Source organism: Microtus ochrogaster, chromosome 1 (genome assembly GCF_000317375.1).
Source record: "Microtus ochrogaster isolate Prairie Vole_2 chromosome 1, MicOch1.0, whole genome shotgun sequence".
Taxonomy (NCBI): domain Eukaryota; kingdom Metazoa; phylum Chordata; class Mammalia; order Rodentia; family Cricetidae; genus Microtus; species Microtus ochrogaster.
Genome location: NC_022009.1, coordinates 25190863 through 25213064, shown reverse-complemented (window position 1 = coordinate 25213064; position 22202 = coordinate 25190863). Strand labels below are relative to the sequence as shown.

General features: G+C 42.0%; 1 protein-coding gene across 1 annotated transcript in view; it reads left to right on the top strand.

Moving 5' to 3' along the window:
- The window catches only part of Sptlc2 (serine palmitoyltransferase long chain base subunit 2), a 75617-nt gene that overhangs the window by 5814 nt on the left and 47601 nt on the right, over positions 1 to 22202 (top strand). The window contains exons 2-3 of the mRNA XM_005343405.2: positions 12872 to 13066; positions 20992 to 21146. Of these exons, the coding sequence (XP_005343462.1) occupies positions 12872 to 13066; positions 20992 to 21146 (350 nt within the window). The remainder of the gene's footprint in view (positions 1 to 12871; positions 13067 to 20991; positions 21147 to 22202) is intronic.

Here is a 22202-nt window from a genome sequence, read left to right as displayed (position 1 = left end):
AATCAGTTTAAATAAGCCCCCCCCCCCAATTTGAAAACCCTAAAGCAAACATTTGAGATTTTACTGTTTATATTATATGCCTGTATGTAGTTAGAATTCAGGAGATGTTATTTGAAGGGATGGGTAGTCTTTGAAGCTATGGCACTGACAAAGTATATAGAAGATGAGAAGATGTCCTTAAGCTAGAATAGGAGATACCAAGGTTGTTAAACTTAAGAATCATAATGCTTCTTGGAAAAGATGCACACAGGGTTGAAGAGCAGGCCTGCGAAACACAGTTGGGAGGAAGTGGTTCGAGAAAAAACCAGGTACATGGTGGGTGTTTCATTAAGAAGGGTAAGCAATGTTTTCAGACAGTGAAAAAGTATGAATAATAGTAGTAGCAGAGAGGACTGGGGTGTGCTGCAGTTATAGAGTGCTCGCCTAGCATGCACAAAGCCCTGGGCTCTATCACTAGGATTGCAGGAGTGGGGGCAAAAGGCCAAAGAAGTTTAAGGTTCATAGTGAGTTTGAGCATGGACTACATAAGATTCCATCACAAGAAAAAAGAAAACTGCACCATTTACAGAGTACCTACTGGAGGACCAATAGGAGAAATGTGTAATGCTGTCTTTATGGTGTAGCACTGACCTTACAGACATGATCTCACAGCATCTGCAACAGCCTGCACTGGGCCTGCATAGGCCAGTCATGATGGATAGGGAGGGGTTCAGGGGGCCTTCATCTTTCTATGGAACTCTTGGCTTTTGATGGATTCTGAGGAAGGGATAGCTGTTGCCTTCAACTGTGTGCAAAATGCAGCGGCTAAACTGTGACCACACAACTATCCTGGTTAAAATTCAAAGTGTTACAGAAGACATAAATGGGAAAAGGACCTGTAGGGAGAAGAGGTGGAAAACAGGTGGGAGGAAAGAGAAGCTGGAAGGTGAGATTATATAGAGAGAATGTGCTATATAAATGTATGAAACTGTCAAAGAATAAACTTTGTTTAGTTAAAAAAAATGAAGAGTCTTTCTAGGTAAAGAGTATCCCCATTTTGCAGATAAGAAGACTAAAGTCCAGACATTTAAGTTATTGAGTTTGGAAGAGTCTTAGAGGCTGTATTTAGTTTGTCTGACTCTACCATAGCATTGAATTCAGAATTCATTAGTAGGAGCTAGAAAGATGGCTTAGCTGTGAAAGAGTACTGGCTACCCTTCCAGAGGATCTCGGGTTCAATTCTCAGTACCCACATGACAGTTCAGAATCCGTTCATAGTCTTGGGGGCATTAAATTGGATAATTAAGGATGGTAATTGATTTCATCTCAGGAGAATTGGTTAAAAGGGAATGGGTGGTGGTAGTTGAAGCCATGGAGTTGGTCAAGTGTGTACAAGAGGGCATTAAGGTAGAAGAGGAGAGATCAAAGATAACAATACTAGAGAGCCATAGTGCCTCTCAGATGACACATCCATGCATCACACACGGAGTTTTGAATGTGCAAGAACACAGTTGGGAGGAAGAGGTATGAGACGAGCCCATGGAAACGGAGGCTGGTCTTTTCTTGGAATTTGACAGAAGTGCACTAGCCTCTCCTACTGCATGCCACACATAGTAGAGAGAATAGTGTGAGCCTTTGTGTGAACACACAGCTGTGCCAAAGCTGGCCATGTTTTTATCAGCAGGAAACATTTGCAAAATTGTGACCATATTTCCCTTTATCAGATAAAATCCCTAATATTTGGCAGTATCTCAACTATCATGTCAAATGGATTGAGATTAGCTTCCAGGGCTTACTGGAAAACATCATTTGACATGATTTTTATTTATTCTACTGTAAACCCACAACAGAAGCCTTCAGCTTTTCATGGATGGAAGGTGTCCATTGAGAGGCACCCTGGGTGAGTCTGCACAGGTTAATGCTGTGACAAGATTCCTGACAGAGCAGTTTTAGGGGCCCAATCCATGGTGGTGAAACGTACGGAGCAGTTCATGCAGGCAGGAGTGCCTGGTAGGACCGTGCTAACCTTGTGGTGATGGACCAGGAAGCAGAGCTCAAGGTCAGGCTCTGCTATAACCTTCAAGGCCTGCTCCCAAGAGTGATTGCAGCCAGCTTGGGACCACGAGTTCAACCATAGTATGATTTTTTTTTCCCTTCCCTTCCTCTACTCTTCCCCTCTACTCTCTCCTGTGACACCCACGCTCCCAATTTACTCAGGAGATCATGTCTTTTTCTCCTTCCTATGTAGATCCATGTATGTCTCAACAGTATGATCTTGTGGGGACTGTCCTGACTTCCTCTGTAGCAGTTTCTGCTTCAGTCAGACTTGAGCACTACAGGCTCATGCAGGAGGCTGAACAAAGGCAACCCCGCCACATATCTTGCTCTCTATCTCAGCTGTACACATCCCTAACACGTGCTGATCCCGTCATGCCGCCCTTTGCTCGGCCCTTCCCTTGGCACAGGCTAGTTGACTGTAGCTGCATGTGCCCATTTTTCTTGTCTAGAACACTTTTTGATGTGTGGGGTGGACTCCTAAGGCCACATCTGTGAGTTGACCATAAGGAATCCAACTACCCTCTCACCAAGTTTGAGTTTCTGATGAGAGTCTGAAAGGTGACTGACTGCTCCTGAGGCCGGGGAGCTTGCTGTGTTCGCCTTTCAGAGTGGTTTATCCTCCTCGTTGTCACCACTATCCTTTCAATAGGTCACCTGTTCATGTAGTTTAGCTGGAGCCGTCTTTGTTCCTCAACTGAAATGTGACAAGTACAATTTCCCTATAAGTTCAATTACAATTTTCTGAACTGTTGTTTGGTATATATTGGGGTAGTGTAACCTTTAATCACTTTAGGGCTTCAAGGTGTATGCGAGCATGTGTGTTAGGTTTAGTTTTTGTCAACTTGACCCAAAACTAGAGTTACCTGGGAGGAGGGAACCTCAGTTGAGAAAACGCCTCCATCAGATTGACCTGTAGGCTTGTAAGTGTGGCATTTTCTTGACTGTTGATGGACGTGGGAGGACCCAGTTCACTGTGGGTGATGCCATTACTGGGCAGGTGGTCCTAGGAGGAATAAGAAAGGTGAGCCTGAAAGCAAGCGAGTAAGCAGGGTTTTTTGTGGTTTCTCTCTCTGCTTCTGTGATTAATACATATAAGTCAAATAAACAGTTTTCTTTCCAGTTTGTTTTTGGTCAGTATTTTACCACAGCAGTAGCAAAATAATTAGAATACATACTATATTTGAGGACATCAGACTTTACTCACCTGATATAGCTACCAGTTTGCTGCTTTGTTCATAACGTATGTAAAGATAGATATCCTCAAAATTCCATAAGACCACAAATCAAAATTCTGTAACTGCCTACTGTTTGCCAAATTATGGGGAACAAATTTAAACCCCTCCTAAGCAAGACTAACTTTTCTATGATAAAGAAAGTCACAAAACAAAAAGAAGCAATAGATTATTTAATATAGACTTTCAGGAAAATTGACTGTTTAAGGACAAAGAAGTCTAGTTAGGACTTTTCTCGATGCCATGTTGTGGCAGGACTACTCACTGCTCTACTATGCATTCTCCCTCTTTTCATGTTAGTCATCAGATCGCAGGTTCTCGGTGTCACATGGCAACCCAGACCCGTCATGCAGTTAGGGGACGCCCACGTGTTAACCTCTGGCCAGCAGGAAGTGGTCAAAGTGAAGTGCACGTATCCTCCTTTATCTTCTCTCTGTGGACAGTTTGTAGATGTAATTGCAGAAGACAGCCTGTTAAAAAAAAAAGGCATGAGGACAGGTTTTATGGTTGCTGGAATTAGAACTAGACTTTTATGATTGCAAAGCAAACATTTTAAAACCAAGCTACATTGCAGTCCTTTGTGCTTATTTATTTTTTTTAACTTTCTCAAAGCTGCAAAAGTCCTTTGTTCCCCACCCCCATCCCTCAGACAGGGTTTCTCTGTGTAGCCTTGGAGCCTGTTCTGGCACTCACCCAATAAACCAGGCTGACCTTGAACTCAGATCCACCTTCTGAGTGCTGGGATTAAAGGCTGCACCACTACTGCCCGGCCCAAGTACTGATATTAAAGGAATATGCCACCCATCTGGGCCTGAGCCACTGCCCAAGAACATGTCTGGGTCAGTGGACTACCATAGCTACTATAGCTGGAGTCTGTGTTGATGTCTGTGGCTTATGGTACCATCAAAGCCACACAGATGCCCAGGGTCTAGGCCACAACTTGTAGCCATGTTGGTGTCTGGGGCCATGGTGTCATCTGGGCCCTTCTGCTGCCTAGGACCATTTCTCTGTCAGTGTTCGTGTAGCAGCCAGGGTCTGAATCGATGTCTGTATCTCCTGTTACCTACCACCGAGGGCTGTGCAGATGCCCAGATCTGATCTGCCTCAGGGCCATGGTGACTTCTGGACCCAAGCTGCTACAGAGGGTTATGTCTGGGTTTGTGTTCCTGCTGCAGTTAGAGTCTGTGTTACCATAGGAACTATGTGTGTTCAAATCTGAAGGCCGTGCTGAGCCTGCCTGTCCCTTACTGGCCCTAGGATAGTTGGTTCTGTTGCTCTGTAGCAGGAAAGTTTGCCCTGCCCCTCATGGGAGAGCTGCGGGGGGGTGGGGGGCATGGCCTGGAAGAACTGGTTCTGCCCCTCATATGAGCACCTGAGGGGGTGGTCCCAATGGCCCAGGCTGACGAGGTGAGTAGCTCAGTTAACACCCAGACCCACATCCTGGGCCTTAGGTTGGCCCACCCTAACATCTACTCTATATATGACTTGCTGGACTGGTCCTGTGGAATCCGGGGCAACGGTAGGATATCCTAGAGGAGTTCCGGAGAGGGTCCAGTGATGATGGTGTGCCAGAGGCCTTTACCAGACCAGTGGCTCATTGCAATGAACGTTTTTCGAGTGGGGCTGCTTGGACAAAGGGTATACTGTATAAGATAAAGAATAACTGAGGAAGACACCTGATATCAACCTCTATCTGCACATCCATGCATATGCCCCAGTGCACATGCATGCACTAGTCACACACCCATACACACACATGCATGTGCAGAGAAAATTTTAACCTTTACTTAGTGGCTTGTGCTTTGATTTTAGGGAAATTATTATATACTCCACGATCATAAAAATTTTTTTAACATGCTACAATTTAATTTTTGGATTCACATTTGGATAATTAATAATCTAGGATTGATTTTATAGTATGTTATTAGGTAGGTATCTATTTTTTTTTAATTTAATTAATTTATTTGTTTTGAGACGTAGTCTCTATGTAGTTCTGGCTATCCTGAAACTTACTATGTAGACTAGACTGGACTCAAACACAGAGATCCTCCTGTGTCTGTCTCCTAAGTGATAGGATAAAAGGTGTGAGCCTCCATTCCTTGACCAGGGGGTCTACTTTTTATTTATTTGCACATACTAAACTATTTCCATTCATAGAAAAGCAATTCATTCTTCAGTAATTTGAAATGCCACCTCTATCACTGATCCAATTTTGTATTCACAGTGCTTTTTTACGGAGTTTTTTGTTCTGTTCTATTTCCCCATTGTTTAATTAAAATCCTATGCTCACATACTGTAGATCTTCAATCACTATTATCTGTCTGACGTGATCCCACCTATTCCTTTATCTTCAAAATCACCTCTGTCTTCTTGGTGATTTGCTTCCCGATATTTTATAGTCAATTTGTTCAGAAAGATTAGGGTTTTCAGTAGAACAGTCATGTCAGATAGTCTGTTTGACAGAAGTTTGGGGAGCACTTTTCAGTCTGTTGCCCTTACTGTTTTGCTGCTGTGAAGAGTCACCACAATGAAGGCAACTCAAGCATTTAATTGGAGGGTTTCTTTCAGAGTAGTCCATTGTCATGGTGGGAAGCAGACAGGGATGGTTGCTAAAGCCAGAGTTTTTTATCCTGATATACAGGCAGCAGGCAGAAACAGACACTGAGTCTGGCATGGGCTTCTGAAACCTCAGAGCCCACCTGCAGTGGCACACCTTCTCCAACAAGGCCACACCTCCTAGTCCTTCCAAGCAGTTAATCAGCTGGGGACTAAACATGCAAATAATGTGAACCTGTGGGGTTCATTCTCATCCAAACCACACACAACACAAAGTCAGACGTTACAGACTTATTCTAATTACAGGAAAATCAAGGGCCTATCTAATTTTCATAATTTCTCTGCCTATCAAAGAGACTGTTGTGGAAACACACTCAGAGCATGGCATATACCTTGTATGATTTGCATGGAGCTCCTGGCTCTTCATCTAATACATGTGGTGTGCAGTAGGGAGAGGCATGTGGAATGCGGTAGGGAGAGGGTAATCCCAAGGAAAAATCATTTCAGCAGTTCTGATTTTAAAGAACAATAGAAATGTGTGGGATTCCCTTACTGCAGAAGGCATGATAACAACAGTTCTTGGGTTGCTGAAGAGAAACGGGTGGCTCGTATTGGACATTAGGTTCATCTATTTTACTTTGTTACATGTGGGAAGGTGTGTGTTTGTGCATGTGATGCAGAGCCAAGAGAATACCAGGTGTTGTTCCTCAGGAACCTTTTACTTTATTATTTTATGTTATTATTCCATGATATGTATTACCAACATCATTATTTGAGACAAGGTCATACTATGCATCCCTGACTAGCCTGCAGTTTACCAGATTAGACTGGCCTTGAATCACAGAGGTCCTCTGCCTCTGCCTCCTGAGTGCTGGGATTAAAGGCGTGCGCCACCACTGCCCGCTCAACTTAAGTTTTTGAGAGAGGGTCTCCCGCCAACCTGGAGCTTGCTAAGTAGGCTGTCCCGTGAACCCCAGGGATCCACCTGTCTTCCTCCTTCGCACTGAGATCAGAAGTAATACTGCCCTCCTTGGCTCTTATGTGAGTGCTGGAGCTGGAACTGAAGTTCTCCCCCCAGCAACTGGACATAAAGACTTAAAAATAGTATAAAGCATCCACTAGGTGCTCAGACTCTGACCTCCTAGCATGCAACTGGCATGCATTCATTTGCTTGATGACAGTGTACTTACATGAGCTTGTATTCATAACAGAAATGTATGCCTTGATTTCCCCAATAATTATTTTGCTATTTGAGCAAAATATGGTTAACTCTGCATCCTTTCATGGGATTCTTAAAAACCTACTCAGAGTCATGAGTTTGTCTTTCTAAGTCATTTTACAGTATAATTAAATATTGCTTGTTTTTTCCTGAGACCAAAGACAGAATTCCATACTTCCAGGATTTTTTTTTTTTTGGTAAAGGACATCATAAGGAGAGTTGGAAGAATTTTAATAATGTTGTAGACTAGATACTAGTACTATATCAATTATCTGATTTGTTATTATATAATACAATGTCCTTTTATTGTTGTTGTTGTTGTTGTTGTTGATTTGTTTTAAACAGGGTCTCTCTGAAGTGACCTTGGCTGTTCTGTATGCCAGACAAGCCTTCAACTCAGAGAGATCCTCTGCCTCCCACGTCCAGGAATTAAACATGTGCAACATCATACCGGCAGTTCTTGTTTTTAATAAATAATGCCCTCAGGGCTGGAGAGATGGTTCAGTGGTTAAGAGTACTGACTGCTCTTCCAGAGGACCCAGGTTCAACTCCCAGCACCCACATGGCAGCTCACAACTGTCTGTAACTCCAGTTGCAGGAAACCTGACACCTATGGCAAAACACCAATGTATATAAAATGAAAATAAATAAATTTAATAAATAAATAAAGCTCTCAAATATTAAAAGCTAACAATAACTGTAGCTGATTCAGAGATGGCTCAGAAAGAGAATTTTTTGTCTCCTTATCTCTGTTCTCCTCCCCTCCTCTCTCCACCCCTTATATTTCTCAAACGCTCTGCTCCTATGCTATATTCTCCAACTTTCTCTCCCTTTCCCTCCACTATTCTTCCTCTCTCTTTCCGTCCTTAAGGAACACACACACACATTCACTATTTTTTTTTCTTGAGTCCATAAATCCCTTTACTTCAGTTTTAGCCCATGGCTCTAAGCATCTGAACTCCACAAGACTTGTGAAATACACTACAGCCTTCTCTCCTGACCGTCTTCATCTTCAGAAGCACTGGTTTTCCATTTTCTCTTTTTGCCACGGTCTCTGGGGTTAATCTCATTTCTAAGTAATGTACTTAATTTACTATGTCTTGACTTTTCAGCAGTGGGCATTACTTGAGGAAGGGTTTCATTCTTGGAAGAGGGTTGTTTGTTTTTGTTTTTGTTTTTTAAAGACTGGCAAGAAGTTTTCTGTGACTGGCACAAATAACTCAGGAGCTAGGAGGAAGAAATGTCAGCCACACAAGGCTACAGACTTAGTTGGGTGCCATGATGGTGACTTGAGACTTATAAAGACACTGACACTTGAGCAAGGGAGTGTTGTGATTGCATTTGTTTGGGTATGGTTATTGGTCTATCGGGAGAGCCCGTGGGATGTGGAGACCAGATAGCAAGAAGGATATTGTAATAGTAAAAAAAAGTTTTGAGGGGTAGAATATACTAGTCTCTTGTACCAGGCTGTCGAATTTTCACTTCTGTGTGTTTGCATACTGTCCCTGTCAAGGTATGCAACATTTTCAGCACCCCCACCCCCTCCGTCAAATACTCTGATGCCAACGGCTGTGGTGGCACAGACCTGTGACCCTAGCTAGCACTTGGGATGTGGAGACAGGATCAGGACTTCAAGATAATCTTTGGCTATGTAGTGATTTCCAGACCTTCCTGGGCTGCATGAGACCCTGCACACTTCCTGGTGCCAAACAAGAAGGTCTGGAACCAACAACTCTGGGTGGAAGCCAAAAACTAAGGTGGAGCTAAAGATGACTGCAAACTTGGGAGACAGGGTCGACTGGGTGGTGATGCTGGTGACCAAAATAGGTAATGTAACAGGGAGGATCGGGTTTGGGGAGGGAGGAGGGGCTGGGTGGGAAGGTACGTTCAGTGTTAGTTTTGTTGATGGAGGCAAATGGAAATGTAGAGTTGTGGGGAGTAAATTGGGATCGCAATGTAGGTTTGTTTGCCCCGGCCTCTGAGGCCTATTGAGAACTAATAAGCCTCTTCCCCAGGATAGCAGCTACAAATGAATGTGTCCAACACAAAAAGATGATAAACTTACCTAAAATGTTGATTATTTCTGTTGTTTTGTTACAAGGTTGTTTGTTTTTGAGGCAGGATATCACTCTATATAGCTGGCTGGCCTGGAATTCACAGGGATCTGCCTGCCTTTTGACATATATCACATTCAGAGGTCATGTTGTTTGGTTTTTAAGTGTGACCTTTGTAGATCACAGCATTGTGTTGCAATATCAATAGGTTGGAGATTCTGATGGCTAGTCAGATGGCCTGAGTTATGGTAGTCATAGGCAGCTTTTTTTTTAAAATCTAAATAGTGAGTAGAATCAGAAGCAAAATTCAAGTAAAAACTCAGTAATAGTATTGACTAGAAAAAGAGACAAGAATCAAACTGGCTGAGTGAGGTGGTACATACCTGTAATCCCAGAGTTTAGGAGGTGGAGCAGGAAGGTTAGGGGTTTCAAGGCCTTCCTCAGTATACAGTGAGTGTGAGTCTAGCTGGGCTAATAAAGCTCTGTACAGACAAACTAACAAGAAACTAACAAGCCTCAGAATGGCTTAGAGGATGCTGTGGGGTTGTCCATTCTCTCTTCTACCTACTTTGTTTCCCTTTAAATTTTTATTTAATGTATATGGGTGTTTTGCCTGCATCTATAGTGTGTTTACCATGGTTTGTGCCTAGTGTCCTCAAAGGCCGGAAGAGGGTGTCAGATCCCCTGGGGCTGAACTGAACAGTTTGAACCTCTGTGTGGGTGCTGGAAATGTGATAAACTCAGGTTTGCTAGAAGAGCTGACCAGTGCTCTTAACCACTGAGATAGTGACCTTACCAGCCTCACCACCCTGATTCCTTCCTAGTCAGTTTTAGCATATACATACATGCGTGTGTGCGTGTGTATCTTTTGAGTACATCTTTCCATTATTGCTTTGGTTTAAGGTACCTTTTCTTTTCCATTTTGTCTTTTAATTTTATGTGTATGGGTGTTTTGTCTGCATGTGTATCTGTGCACCACTTGTTGGTCTGCTGCCTGCAGAGGCCAGAACAGGTCATTGGATCCCCTAGAATTGGAGCTACAGACAGTTGTGAACTGCCGTGTGGGTGGTGAGAAAACCCACGTCCTCTGGAAGAGCAGCCATTGCTCTTAACACTGAGCCACCTCTCCAGCCTTTTCAGCTGCATCATGAATATGGTTGCTTGACAGCAAAAAGGCTACGGACAAAATAGTGTGTTTGAATTTTTTTCTTTCCCTTTGTCTTGCAGTGTGTTTTATGCTTGTGTGTTTGTAGTGTTGACTGGAGAGGAAAGTCTTCCTTTTTGTTTTGTTTTCTTTTGTATTTCCTTGATCAGTAACAGTCCTGTTGAAGCAAATACACCTTGGTGTTCATTGGAATTTGGGAATCTTCTTTTTTTTCTTTAAAGATTTATTTACTTATTATGTATACAACATTCTGCCTCCATGTATGCCCACACACCAGAGGAGGGCGCCAGATCTCATTACAGATGATTGTGAGCCACCATGTGGTTGCTGGGAATTGAACTCAGGACCTCTAGAAGAGCGGACAGTGCTCTTAACCACTGAGCTATCTCTCCAGCCCCTGGGAATCTTCTCTTGACTAGTACTATCAGCAGCACATTTTTGTGTGCTTATAATTGTGACTGGAGGGCATGAGATGCTAGAATTTCTGTGTGTGTACCGGCAGAGGCCAGGGTTGATGTTAGTATCTTCCTTACTACTCACTTTTTTTTTATTTGTTTGCTTGTTTATGTGTGGTTTTTTGAGATGCGGTTTCTCTGTATACCCTAGCTGTCCTGGCACTCTGTAGACCAGACTGGCCTTGAACTCGGAGATCCACCTGCCTTGCCTCCCAAGTGCTGGGATTAATTCGTGTGCCACCACCGCCTGGCTGTAAGTTCCTATTTGTTTTTACATTATACCTTTAATCAGGAATGCCTGGCAGAGCAAGAGAGGACCTTTTTGAATCCTTTGATACTTCTCTACTATAGTAATTCATATGACAGGAGTCCTGTACATTGCTTTTTTGATCATGTGCTCTTAGTAGTTTTGATTGATTGCCCTAACTGCAGTCCAATGTCATTAGTTCATTCTTCAGGGCTTTCTTCTGTAAAATATGATTTTTATTAAAATTAACCAAATAGTAAAATGTTTTAATCATTGAAATCAAAAGTATCTTTGTGTTTGTATATTAAAACCCAAGTGCTGCCAGGCATAGTGGCACATATCTGTAATCCCAGCACTCAGAAGTTAAGGCAGAAGATTTGTAAGTTTGAAGCTGTCCTAGATGACACAATGCAACCCTGTCTCCATAAAAAAACAATAGACATATCTGAAATGGTAAAATAGGGGTAATCTGTAGAAGTTTGGGAATGTATACTTAGATCAAAATAAAGGGAGTCAGGATCAATTCCTGACAGCTGCTGGTGTTCTTAACAGTTGGCCTTCCTAAATTAAGTATCACCTTTGTTGTTATCATTTACTTCTTCTCCCCCACCAGAGGGTTTGTTGGGTGTGTGTGTGTGTGTGTGTGTGTGTGTGTGTGTTTGTGTTTGTGCTTGCTCACGCACGCGCGTGTGTCTGCACAAGCGCAGTCCTGAATGTCCTAGAACTAGCTCTGTATATCAGGCTGGCAGTTCTGCCTCCCTAGTACTGGGATTAAAGGTGTATGCTACTACTGCCAGGCTTTATTTTTTAATTAATTAATTAAAAGTGTGTGTGTTTAGGGGTCTTCTCGGGGAAGCCTTATCTACCTATCCAGAGTATACATTGAAATCTCTTAAAAAGTTTTTAGGATTACAGAGTTTTTGGTTTCTGCAAGGCTCTTCATAATCTTTAGTTTTGGTTGGTGTTCCTACCCTTTTCTTTCTCCATCCTCTTCTTATACCCCATTTAAGGAACTCTTCTCTCCTGGCTGTATTACAGGTGTTATTGTGGGAACCTGTGTGCTACATACATACAGCTCGTGTGTGGGAGCCAGGACAATGTATGGGAGCTCAGCCTGTGGCTCCTAGGGAATGAACCGTTAGCTGCTGAGCTCTCTCCACAGCCTCCTTTTACTTTTATGTGTGTGTTATCACTGAGGAAAGTTAATAGGCACCTGCTGCATTTGATACTACAGCTGTGTGGCTTTAAGAATGACTGGTATGGCCAGGCGGTGGTGTGCACACCTTTAATTCCAGCACTCAGAGGCCGAGACAAGTGGATCTCTGAGTTCAAGTCCAGCCTGGTCTACAGAGTTAGTTCCAGGACAGCCAAGCCTACATAGAAACCCTGTCTTGAAATACAAATCAAAAAACAAACAAAAAGGATAGCTGGTAGTAAAAAATTTACTTTGTTTTGAGACAGGGTTTCTATGTAGTTTTGGAGCCTGTCCTGGAACTAGCTCTTGTAGACCAGGCTGGCCTCAAACTCACAGCAATCCACCTGCCTCTGCGTCCCAAGTGCTAGGATTAAAGGTGTGTGCCACCACCGCCTGGCTAGCCTGTCTCTTTTTATATATTTTCATTTTCTTTATTAGAACAACGCTCCCTGAGATAATAGTGTTTGGAATCTGGGAAAAATCAATGATAAGATCAGTGTTGATTCTGATTGTCTCTTTTCCTACCTTTCATTGTTCATAAGTGATTTTTATATCATTTCTCTTGACAATAAGCACGGCCTTAGCATGTTCACTGGCCTGTTACTCAATTCTCAAGGTATATTGTTCTACAAATCTCTCAGGACTTGGATTTTAAGTAGAAAATTTTTTTCTTGCTGTGGTTTCAACAAACAATTTTAATTGCTCTCTTAGATTCATCATGTTACAGAAAATGGAGGACTTTATAAAAGACCGTTTAATGAAGTTTTTGAAGAAACACCCATGCTGGTTGCCGTGCTCACATATGTGGGGTATGGCGTGCTCACTCTCTTTGGATATCTTCGAGATTTCTTGAGGCATTGGAGAATTGAAAAATGCCACCATGCAACAGAAAGAGAAGAACAAAAGGTAATTGTCAGGGAGTCTTTGGTTCTGTTAAATAGAATCTGTTCATGGAAGTGTTGTCATTTTCACGGTTTCCCCCTCCCCCAAGTGGAAATCTGTGCACATGGAGTTAAACTTTGAGACAGGAGGATTGCTGTGACTTTGAGACCAGCCTGGGGTACAGAGTAAGACTCTGTCTCAAAACAAAGCAGACACCAAATAACAACTGTAAGAAGCCTTTGTGAGAATACTCCACAAAGAAAGCTGAAGACAGTGTTGAAAACCGGAGAGATGACTCGGAAGCTCAGAGCACTTGTTCTTGCAGAGAGCTGAATTCAGCTCCCAGCATCCCTATGGGAGCTCACAGCTGCACCTTCTGATCCACATACAAACATGCAGGCAAAATACTCATGTACATAAAGTAAACATCAAAGACAAAAACAGAGCAAACTATTTAACTTTTTTTTTTTCCTTTTTGAGACAGGGATTTTTTAAACCAGGCCGGCCTCTAGAGATCCACCTGCCTGACTTTTCCTCGGTGCTGGAATTAAAGGCATGCACTACCACTCCCGTGCAACATTGAACTTTAACTTAACCACATTACTAGAGCTTAATGAAGCTGACAGCAGTATCCCTAGTTCATAGGTTAGAAAGCTAACAATCACAAGCAGTGTGTCTAAAAATTACCTAGTTTTATAGTGTATATGGTGCAGAAGGAATGTTCATCCTTCTTTCTGGATCCTACATTGTGTTTATTAATGTTTATAATGCAGAGACTGGATTCTCTTGGACACATTGGACATAGTTGTCCAGTTCACAGGTCAATGCCTGTCCCCAAACAAACATGTCCCCAAGCTAATGTGGCAAACGCTCTTGTTTTAGTAAATAGAGGGGTAGACACTGTTTCCAAGAGGAAGATCAGATTCAGTTCAGGCCACTCTTAGAATATTCCTATACCTTCACAGCTTTATGCAGTGCACATGTGTTACCTATTCCTAATAAACACTCAGCATTGAAAGTTTTTTTTAAAAATTATTCCTTGAGAAGTCATCCAATGTGTTCTGATTGTATCCACCATGATCCCCAGATATTTCCGTTCTAGTCATTCTCCCTGGGTCCCTCTCCACTTTATTTATTTTAAATACTCCACTCCATCCCATTAGTGCTGCTTGTGTGCCTCAGTGTGGGGCATCTGCTGGAGCATGGCAACCGGCTAGATGCTGACTGAGCTTTCCCTGGCCCCTGGCGTTGGCTTCTTATTCTTTACATTGTTCTTTGTGGACTTGGAGGGAGTCAGATACAGGGTGGTGAGATCATCTCTGAATGAGCAGCCAGTAAAGAAAGAGAGTACACTTCGAAAAAGCAGGAAAGAGAGGCATGATGGCTCATGTCTATAATGCCAGCTCTTGGTAGGCTGAGGCAGGACCATTGCTGTTGAGTTCAAAGACATCCTTGGCTAAATTGTTTCAGGCCAAACTTCATCTTAAGGTGAGTACTCTCAGTCCCGTCTTTATGCTGATAACTGGCCAATTTCTCTGTGACTGGACTAGGGTCCTCCGGAAGAACAGTGTACTTTCTTAACCGAGCCATCTCTCAAGCCCTGTTTCTGCTATTTGAGGTTCTATCTTAAAGTTATCTTCTCTAGTAGAAAAAATAGTGCCCAAATAAACATTGACAGTACAGAGTTTTTTGTGGTATCCTGTATTTGGAATGCGTTATTTTGTCGATTATTGTCATGTATTTTGAAATCTTTAGAGAACCAAGTACCTGCCAGCATCAAGATATTTATTATTTCATGTGTGGTCTTCAGGGCTAAGTAAATTAGGGTTCAGAAGTACTTCGGTTTTTTCCAAATGGGTAGCTGTTTTAGTACCTTCAGACAAAGTAGATTTTTGTTTGTTTTTGTTTTTTATACGGCTTCTCTGGTTAGTCCTGTCCATCCTGGAACTCACTCTGTAGACCATGCTAGCTTCTGTCTCAGAGATGCACCTGTCTCCGTCTCCCAAGTACTGGTATTAAAGGCATGTGCCACCACCACCAAACTAGAGAATTACAGTTATAGTTTACAGCTTTAGGATTAATTTTATTTGTATTTCTGTGTATCTCTGTGTATGTATGCTCTGTGTGTGTGTGTAGTGGCCCGAGACGGACGTAGGTTAAGATCTTTCCCGATAAGCCACAGCCTCATGGTGCTACACAGCTTTAATGAAAAAGGGTTAATCAAGATGTGAGAGTTAGCCAATATGAGGCTAGAAATAATGGGCCAGACAGTGTTTAAATGAATACAGTTTCCGTGTAATTATTTCGGGTGTAAAGCTAGCCGGGGGCTGGGAACACAGCCCACTGTTCCTTTTACTACATGGCTATAGACCACGCTACCTCAGACTCAGTAATTTGCCTGTCTCTGCATGCTTTCAATAGATTTTTATCTTTTCCATTCTATTTCAAAGATTTAAATAAATATAAAAGCTATTTCATGATTCCAGTGGTTTTATGCATTTTTCTTTTATTCTCTTTACCAAAAGCCAAGGATAAATAAGACTCTAAATTGTCTTGATGTCAACCTGTTTCAGGGCATGTTCTATCAACATCAAAGCAGTGTTATTTGCCTCAAATGTTCATGTTTGAGAGAAATTTTGTTTTTTGATAAATTGAAATTTGTACCCTAGTGTGTCCTTCACAGTGATTAAAAGAACTTTAGACAGACAGCTTTAAAGGAAGAGCAGTTTATGGAGGCTCAGTGATCGAAGAGCTTTGTAGCTCTGTCGCTTATGAACCTTCGGTGAGGCATGATGGGGTGCCCAGGGTGGAGCAAAGGTGCCCACCTAATGGCAGCCAGAAAGCAGAGGAAGAACTGAGGCCAGAGTCTCACCATCCCAAGGGCACATCCCCATTACCCTAATGTCAGGTTCTATGTGCTGAAGGTTCAGAACCTCCCAGACAGGCTGTTATGGGCCTTTCAGAGACCTTTGGTCCAAACCATAATACCTGGACTCTAAAATTAAATGGAAACTGTTGAGTTAAAAGTGTCACTGAAGATTTTTCTTAGCTGGGCGATGGTGGCGCATGCCTTTAATCCCAGCACTCGGGAGGCAGAGGCAGGTGGATCTCTGTGAGTTCAAGACTAGCCTAGTCTAGTCTACAGAGCTAGTTCCAGGACAGGCTCCAAAGCCACGGAGAAACCCTGTCTCGAAAAACCAAAAAAAAAAAAAAAAAAAAAAAATTCTTGGAGTAAGTGTAGCTTTACTACTAATGGCTGCTAGTTTGGAATGCTGCTAGGGTTTCCAGCTCAGCCCTATTACTTGGTGGGTGGTCAACAGCACATTATTTAAATTTTATTCTTTTTAATCTATAAATACAGACAACTTATTTATTAAATATTTTTTAAGTAGTGATTATAGAGAATGTGTTGATATAGTTGAAAGTACAGTGGAATTAGCCCCCATTACTGTAGGCCACTGAAGTAGAGGGGGAACCAGATGTTTATAACATTCCAGAGCACTGGGTTGGCTGTCAGAGCCTCTTCCCCCAGCTAAGAAGCCATGCCAGATTTGGAAACTGCTCTTGCCACAAGTATCAGGCTGTGGAATGTGGAAGCTGACTGGTGTTGCCAGTGTGAGGGTCTGCTGTGGATTTGTGTGCAGGTTACCTGATGTAAAAAGAAAAGCAGTGGCTCAGCCTTACAGATCTTCCTTGTACGTATTGTCATATCACTTCCATAGCCAGGTCTCAGGACTGTCTGGAATTTAGTGCCTGTGCCTGCCTGCCCACCTGTCTCACAGTGTGGCCTTGGGATCAGGGTCATAGTTTGGAATTAAAAAATCCACATCAGATTCTGGCTATGGCTCAAGCTGGTTCCTTAACAGAAAAAAAAATTCTATCTTTCTGAAGGTTGGAGAAACAACATCTTTTGTAAGAGGGTAAAGAGATACTCAGGTATGTAAAAAAGCATGTATATGTAAAACAATTGTCAGGTACCCCAGTATATTATAAATAATATATAGGAATGCTTGCTGCTCTTATGATTATTTATCTTTCCACTTCATCGTCATTTAACAATGTGTAGACCCCTTTGTTGGGACAGAATTGCGCATTATGGACATGAATAGTTGGAAAGTTCTGTCTCAAAGTGGTTGCGCTCATCTTTACCCCTGTGAGTATAAGGAAGGCCTGCATAGACACTACACTAGGCGAGATCTCTGTTTTAAACAATGTAGCATGTTTTCTCAAAGACTCGCCTTAAATATACCACTGCAGGATATTTAGTGACTATTTGATAAGGTGACCTCAGATTACTTTTGGTAGTGTTTACTGTGACCCCTAGTTAGCAAGTCCATAAATCTGAGTTTTCCTCTTGAGTAAAGGAATCTCTTAACTGAAGAGCTGCAAGCCTAACATATAGGCAGGTCTCAAGAAGATACTGGTTCTTTCTATTTATTGTACTAGTGAGGAATTGTAGGCAGAACATCCATGAAGAATACATCCTTACAGGCTGCTTGGACTTGTCTGTACTGATTAGATACTCTTCCCCATCCGTGGACCGGATCCTTTCATAGTATGTACTTTGTCATACCAGGTATCAGCTATGTTTTTGTACCTGTTTGCCGTGCAGAGACGTGCTCCCTTACCTTATCCCTCATACCCAGTTCGTGCCTGGAAGGAGCTACTCTGTAAATGTTTGTTCAGTGATGGATCATCATGACTGTAGGTCCACCCTGACTAAACTCATTCCACAGTGACTGGGCTAGGAGGAGGGAAGGGCAGGGAAATGGTGACGTGGGGTAGAAATGATAGGATTTCATTATTTGAAGAGAGATCAACCCACTTTGTTCTTTAATGTATCTTGAAAGTCTGTCAAAGAATTCAGCAACATGGTGAATAAATGAATGAAAAAATAAGTCCTCATTTAAAATCTTTTAAATTACATCTATGCGTTATGGGGTGGTGTGCTCCGCATGTGTGTGGAGGTCAGAGAAAAACATGCAGGAGTCAGTTCTCCCCTTCCATGTAAGTTCTGAGGTAGTCAGGCTTCGCAGCAGGTGCCTGCTAAGCCATCTTGCCGAACCAAGTTCCCTACTTTAACCTTAGTCCTAGAATATCAAAGGTACAAGATTTTTCAGACAATAGACACCCTGATTGTCTGGAATTGAGGTGTTCCATAGCAATTTCTCTTCTGGGCTAAGCTTCATGAAATCTAGTTAGCTGCCCTTAGATCTGCTTCCGTATTTAACCGCCACTAAAGCTGCCACCTTAGAACTAGGTAGGGGGTCAAGAAAAACTAAATTTGGCCTAAGTCCCTCTGCTGCCGTTGTGCCCACTGCTTTTGGACCTGGCATCACTTGCTCTATCCATTGAAGCTCTGCCATGCTCTAGCCTGCAGCCCTTTTCCTGTCTTGGCTTTTGGTTACCCTTCTGGTATCTGAACCAGTCTCAGAGGGATTGTTTTGCCCTTTCCATGCTGATGTATTTAAAACATACCTTTTTGTTGCTAATAAAAATTTGCCTGTGAGAAAACAGTTGCTTAAAATATTTAGAGTTCATCCTTGAACATTAATGTGCGATGTTTAGAAAACAGTTGAAAATAACTGTTTAAAATAGCTGATTAGAGTTAGAAAGGATCTTCAGATTTGCAAGACACAGCGCCCTCTTTACATTCAATGTTTTCATTGGACAAAAAAACGTGTAAATACATGTGTCTATCAGGGCTGGTGAGATGGCTCAGTGTGGAAGGCACTTGTCTTGTAAGCCTAGTGACCTGAATTGGATCCAGAGAATTCATGTTAAGGTGTTTGGAGAGAACCAACTCCAAGAAGCTGTCTTCTGGCCTCCATACATGCTGTGGCATGCATATCCACAATACATATATGAGTGCATGCATGTATACACACTAATAGCTAATAAGAGTGAGCAGAGATGATCAGTACTATGATTTTACTAGCAGAGGCTAGGGACTGGCATGTACACAGCTCAGTTAATAATAGAGGGATTGCCTCCCACCACCACATGGGCATACTGTTATCTCAGCACCTCAGAGGGAGACAGCCAAAGTCATCCTTGGCTACATAATGAATTTGAGACCTGTTTCCAAAACAACAAAACATGCTGTTAGTCTAGTCAGTGTGAAGATGAAGACTACTGCTTGTGTGTGTGTATGTGTATGTGTGTGCGCACATATGCACACGCTCGTATATCCGTGCACATGTACATGCTTTTGGAAATAAATACATGGTAAATAATAGTCAAAATAAAATAATTAGAATTTGAGTATCTCTGTCCCTACTTTTGCTTAGCTGGTATCCTTGATGGAAGGGAGACTATGAAAGGGAACGGGTTTATTAAATGATTACCTTCCAGTGTGACAGACACATTATTATTATTGTTATATTGTTAAATATGTATGCGTTCTTTTCCTGCAAATGTCTTTGGCCCATGTTCAGAGGGCATTGGAGCTCCTAGAATTGGAGTTACAGACTCCAATTACTGTTAGAGTAACTGCTGGGAACTACCTCAGATGCTTGCAAAATCATGCTTTAAATTGCTGAGCCATCTCTCCAGCCCCAGTATTCTTTATTTTCTTAGAACAGTGATAGAGATGGTAGAATGTGAGGTGGTTTATTTTGCCTTAAGAAAAAGGTGAATATTAGAAGGAATTATGAGAGAGCTGGTCTGTTCTTTACGTTCAGAGAATTCTCCTGAGCTGCCTGAAGAGATGATATCTACTTAGGGGCTCAGCTAAGTCTTGGGCACTTTAGAGTCCAAGTCGATGAAAGATTATTTTAGAATTTAATCTTTTTAATGTGAAGCATATGGTTTTAAAAATGTTTTTGATAGGTTTACTTAACAGATTAATGTAGTTTGACAACAAGCCCAGACCCGATGGCTACAAGCTCAGTGATGAGCTGATTACAGTAAAGCACACTTCCACTTTCTCTCTGTGTGGCTGACCCTTTAACTCAGTAGGTCTCGTGTGAACTGACACGGGAATAGCACTGTGCATTCATTTTGGCTCTATCGTAACTTAATTTTTTTCTTGTAACTTAACTTTTTACAGACTAACATTCTAGTTTACTCTTAAAGAAAAGGGAGACTAAAATCTGTGGGGTAGGAAGTCCATTTTCAGAATGTACTTGTTTGTGTTCAGATAGAGTCTCATGTGTAGCTCTGGTTGTCCTGGAACTTGCTGCTCAAACTCAGAATCTACCTGCCACTGCCTCTAGAGGATTATTTGTTCGTTTCGATTTGAATTCTGTGTATATGTGTGCTATGTGTAGGTATATGCATGCCAGTACAGAGGCTTGGATCCCCTGAAGCTGGGGGTACAGGTGGTTGTGAGCTGCCTAATGTGGGTGCTGGAACAAGCCATCTCTCCAGACCAGAATGTACATTCTTAACTCCTGTCTAATAGGGAAAATCCAAGGCCAAACTTACTCTACTGAATATGTTAGTGGGGTTTTTTTTAATTTTTTGGTGTGGGTGGGTTTGATTTTGATCCTTGAGCATAGGCAGAGGATTAAAAAAATCTTAATCTTAGAAGTATTTTTGTGTTTTTCTCCTTTTCAACTGGGATTAAAATGTTTTTCTGGCATCTTCCCTGCTCTATTATGTGCAAAGCACGTGGGAGGGCAGTTTTTTCCAGTTTACTAGGAAGGGAAACTATTCAATGGCAGAATTATATGACTGGGTTTTATTTCTGTGGGTATAACTTGAAAGCAGTTAGTTCTACATTAATGTGCTTTAGTTATTTGAAATCATGAAATAATAGATCAAACACCAACACTAAGTTTATTTCAAAAAGACTTGAAATAAACGTAGAATCAACGCCTTTCCAAATGTATTTTTTGATATGTCAGTTAAATAAATATGTACTCCTGGGATATGAAAAGAAAAATTGTGGGACTTTTCTTTAAGTAAATCAGTTAAATTTTTACTGTTTCCCTATTTGTTGGCAGGACTTTGTGTCTTTGTATCAGGATTTTGAAAACTTCTATACAAGAAACCTCTACATGAGGATAAGAGACAACTGGAACCGACCTATTTGTAGTGTGCCTGGAGCCAGGGTGGACATCATGGAGAGACAGTCCCATGACTACAACTGGTCATTCAAGTGAGTCGTTTTAGAAATCACATCTTACCAACAGAGGAATTTGGGTATTCTCTCAAAGCAAAAGCAGCAGCTGAATATGATTAATACAATATGGTTACTTTCCTGGCAATACTGTCCTTGTTCTTGGAATACTTTTTGGAGGGAGTGCAGGGATGCTGGGCAAGGGCTGCACCAGTGAGCTATACACACCACAGCCCTCATTGAACTCAAGGGCTTTTTTCTGTTTCGTTCGGTTCTTTTGTTTTTATTTTGTTGTTTGTTCTGTTTTGGTTTTTGGTTTTTTTGAGACAAGGTTTCTCCATGTAGCCCTGGCTGTCCTGCAAATAGAATAAGTTGGCCTCAAACTCAGGCATTCACCTGTCCCTGCCTCCTAAGTGCTGGGATTAAAGGTGCGTGCCACCACCACCACTGTCCAGCGTGGTTTATTTTTTGAAACAGGATCTCATTATGTAGCTATGGCTGTCCTGAAACTCACTTTGTAGACCAGGTTGGTGTCAAACTCACTTTTTCTTTTAAGATTTATTTATTATGTAATAGTGTTCTGCCTGCATGTAGTCCTGCAACCAGAAGAAGGCACCAGATCTCATTATAGATGACTGTGGGCCACCATATGGTTGCTGAAAATTGAACTCAGGACCTCTGGAAGAGCAGCCAGTGCTCTTAAGCTCTGGGTCATCTCTCCAGCCCTCAAATTTACTTTTAAATACACAAAAATGGGATCATATGTTATATATATATATATATTTTGCTAACATACTGGCAACATCTTGCCTATGTGTGTGTTCACTATAAGTTCATTGTTTGTAGTGGCTAATACCTACATAGTATTCCACAGTGCTGGTGTGCCATCCCTAGCCATCTTATGCTAGTCTGTCCCAGACCCCAGCACTTAAAGGCTCAGCACTTTACTTCTACCGTCAGTCATCTGGACCATGACATGCTTACCGACTGAGCTTCCATCACTGGTCCCTGGGCCTATGGGAGGACAATGGCTCCTAAAGGATCCTTGTGTGTGCGTGCTCACATGTAGAATTGCTGAATCAAAACATATATAAT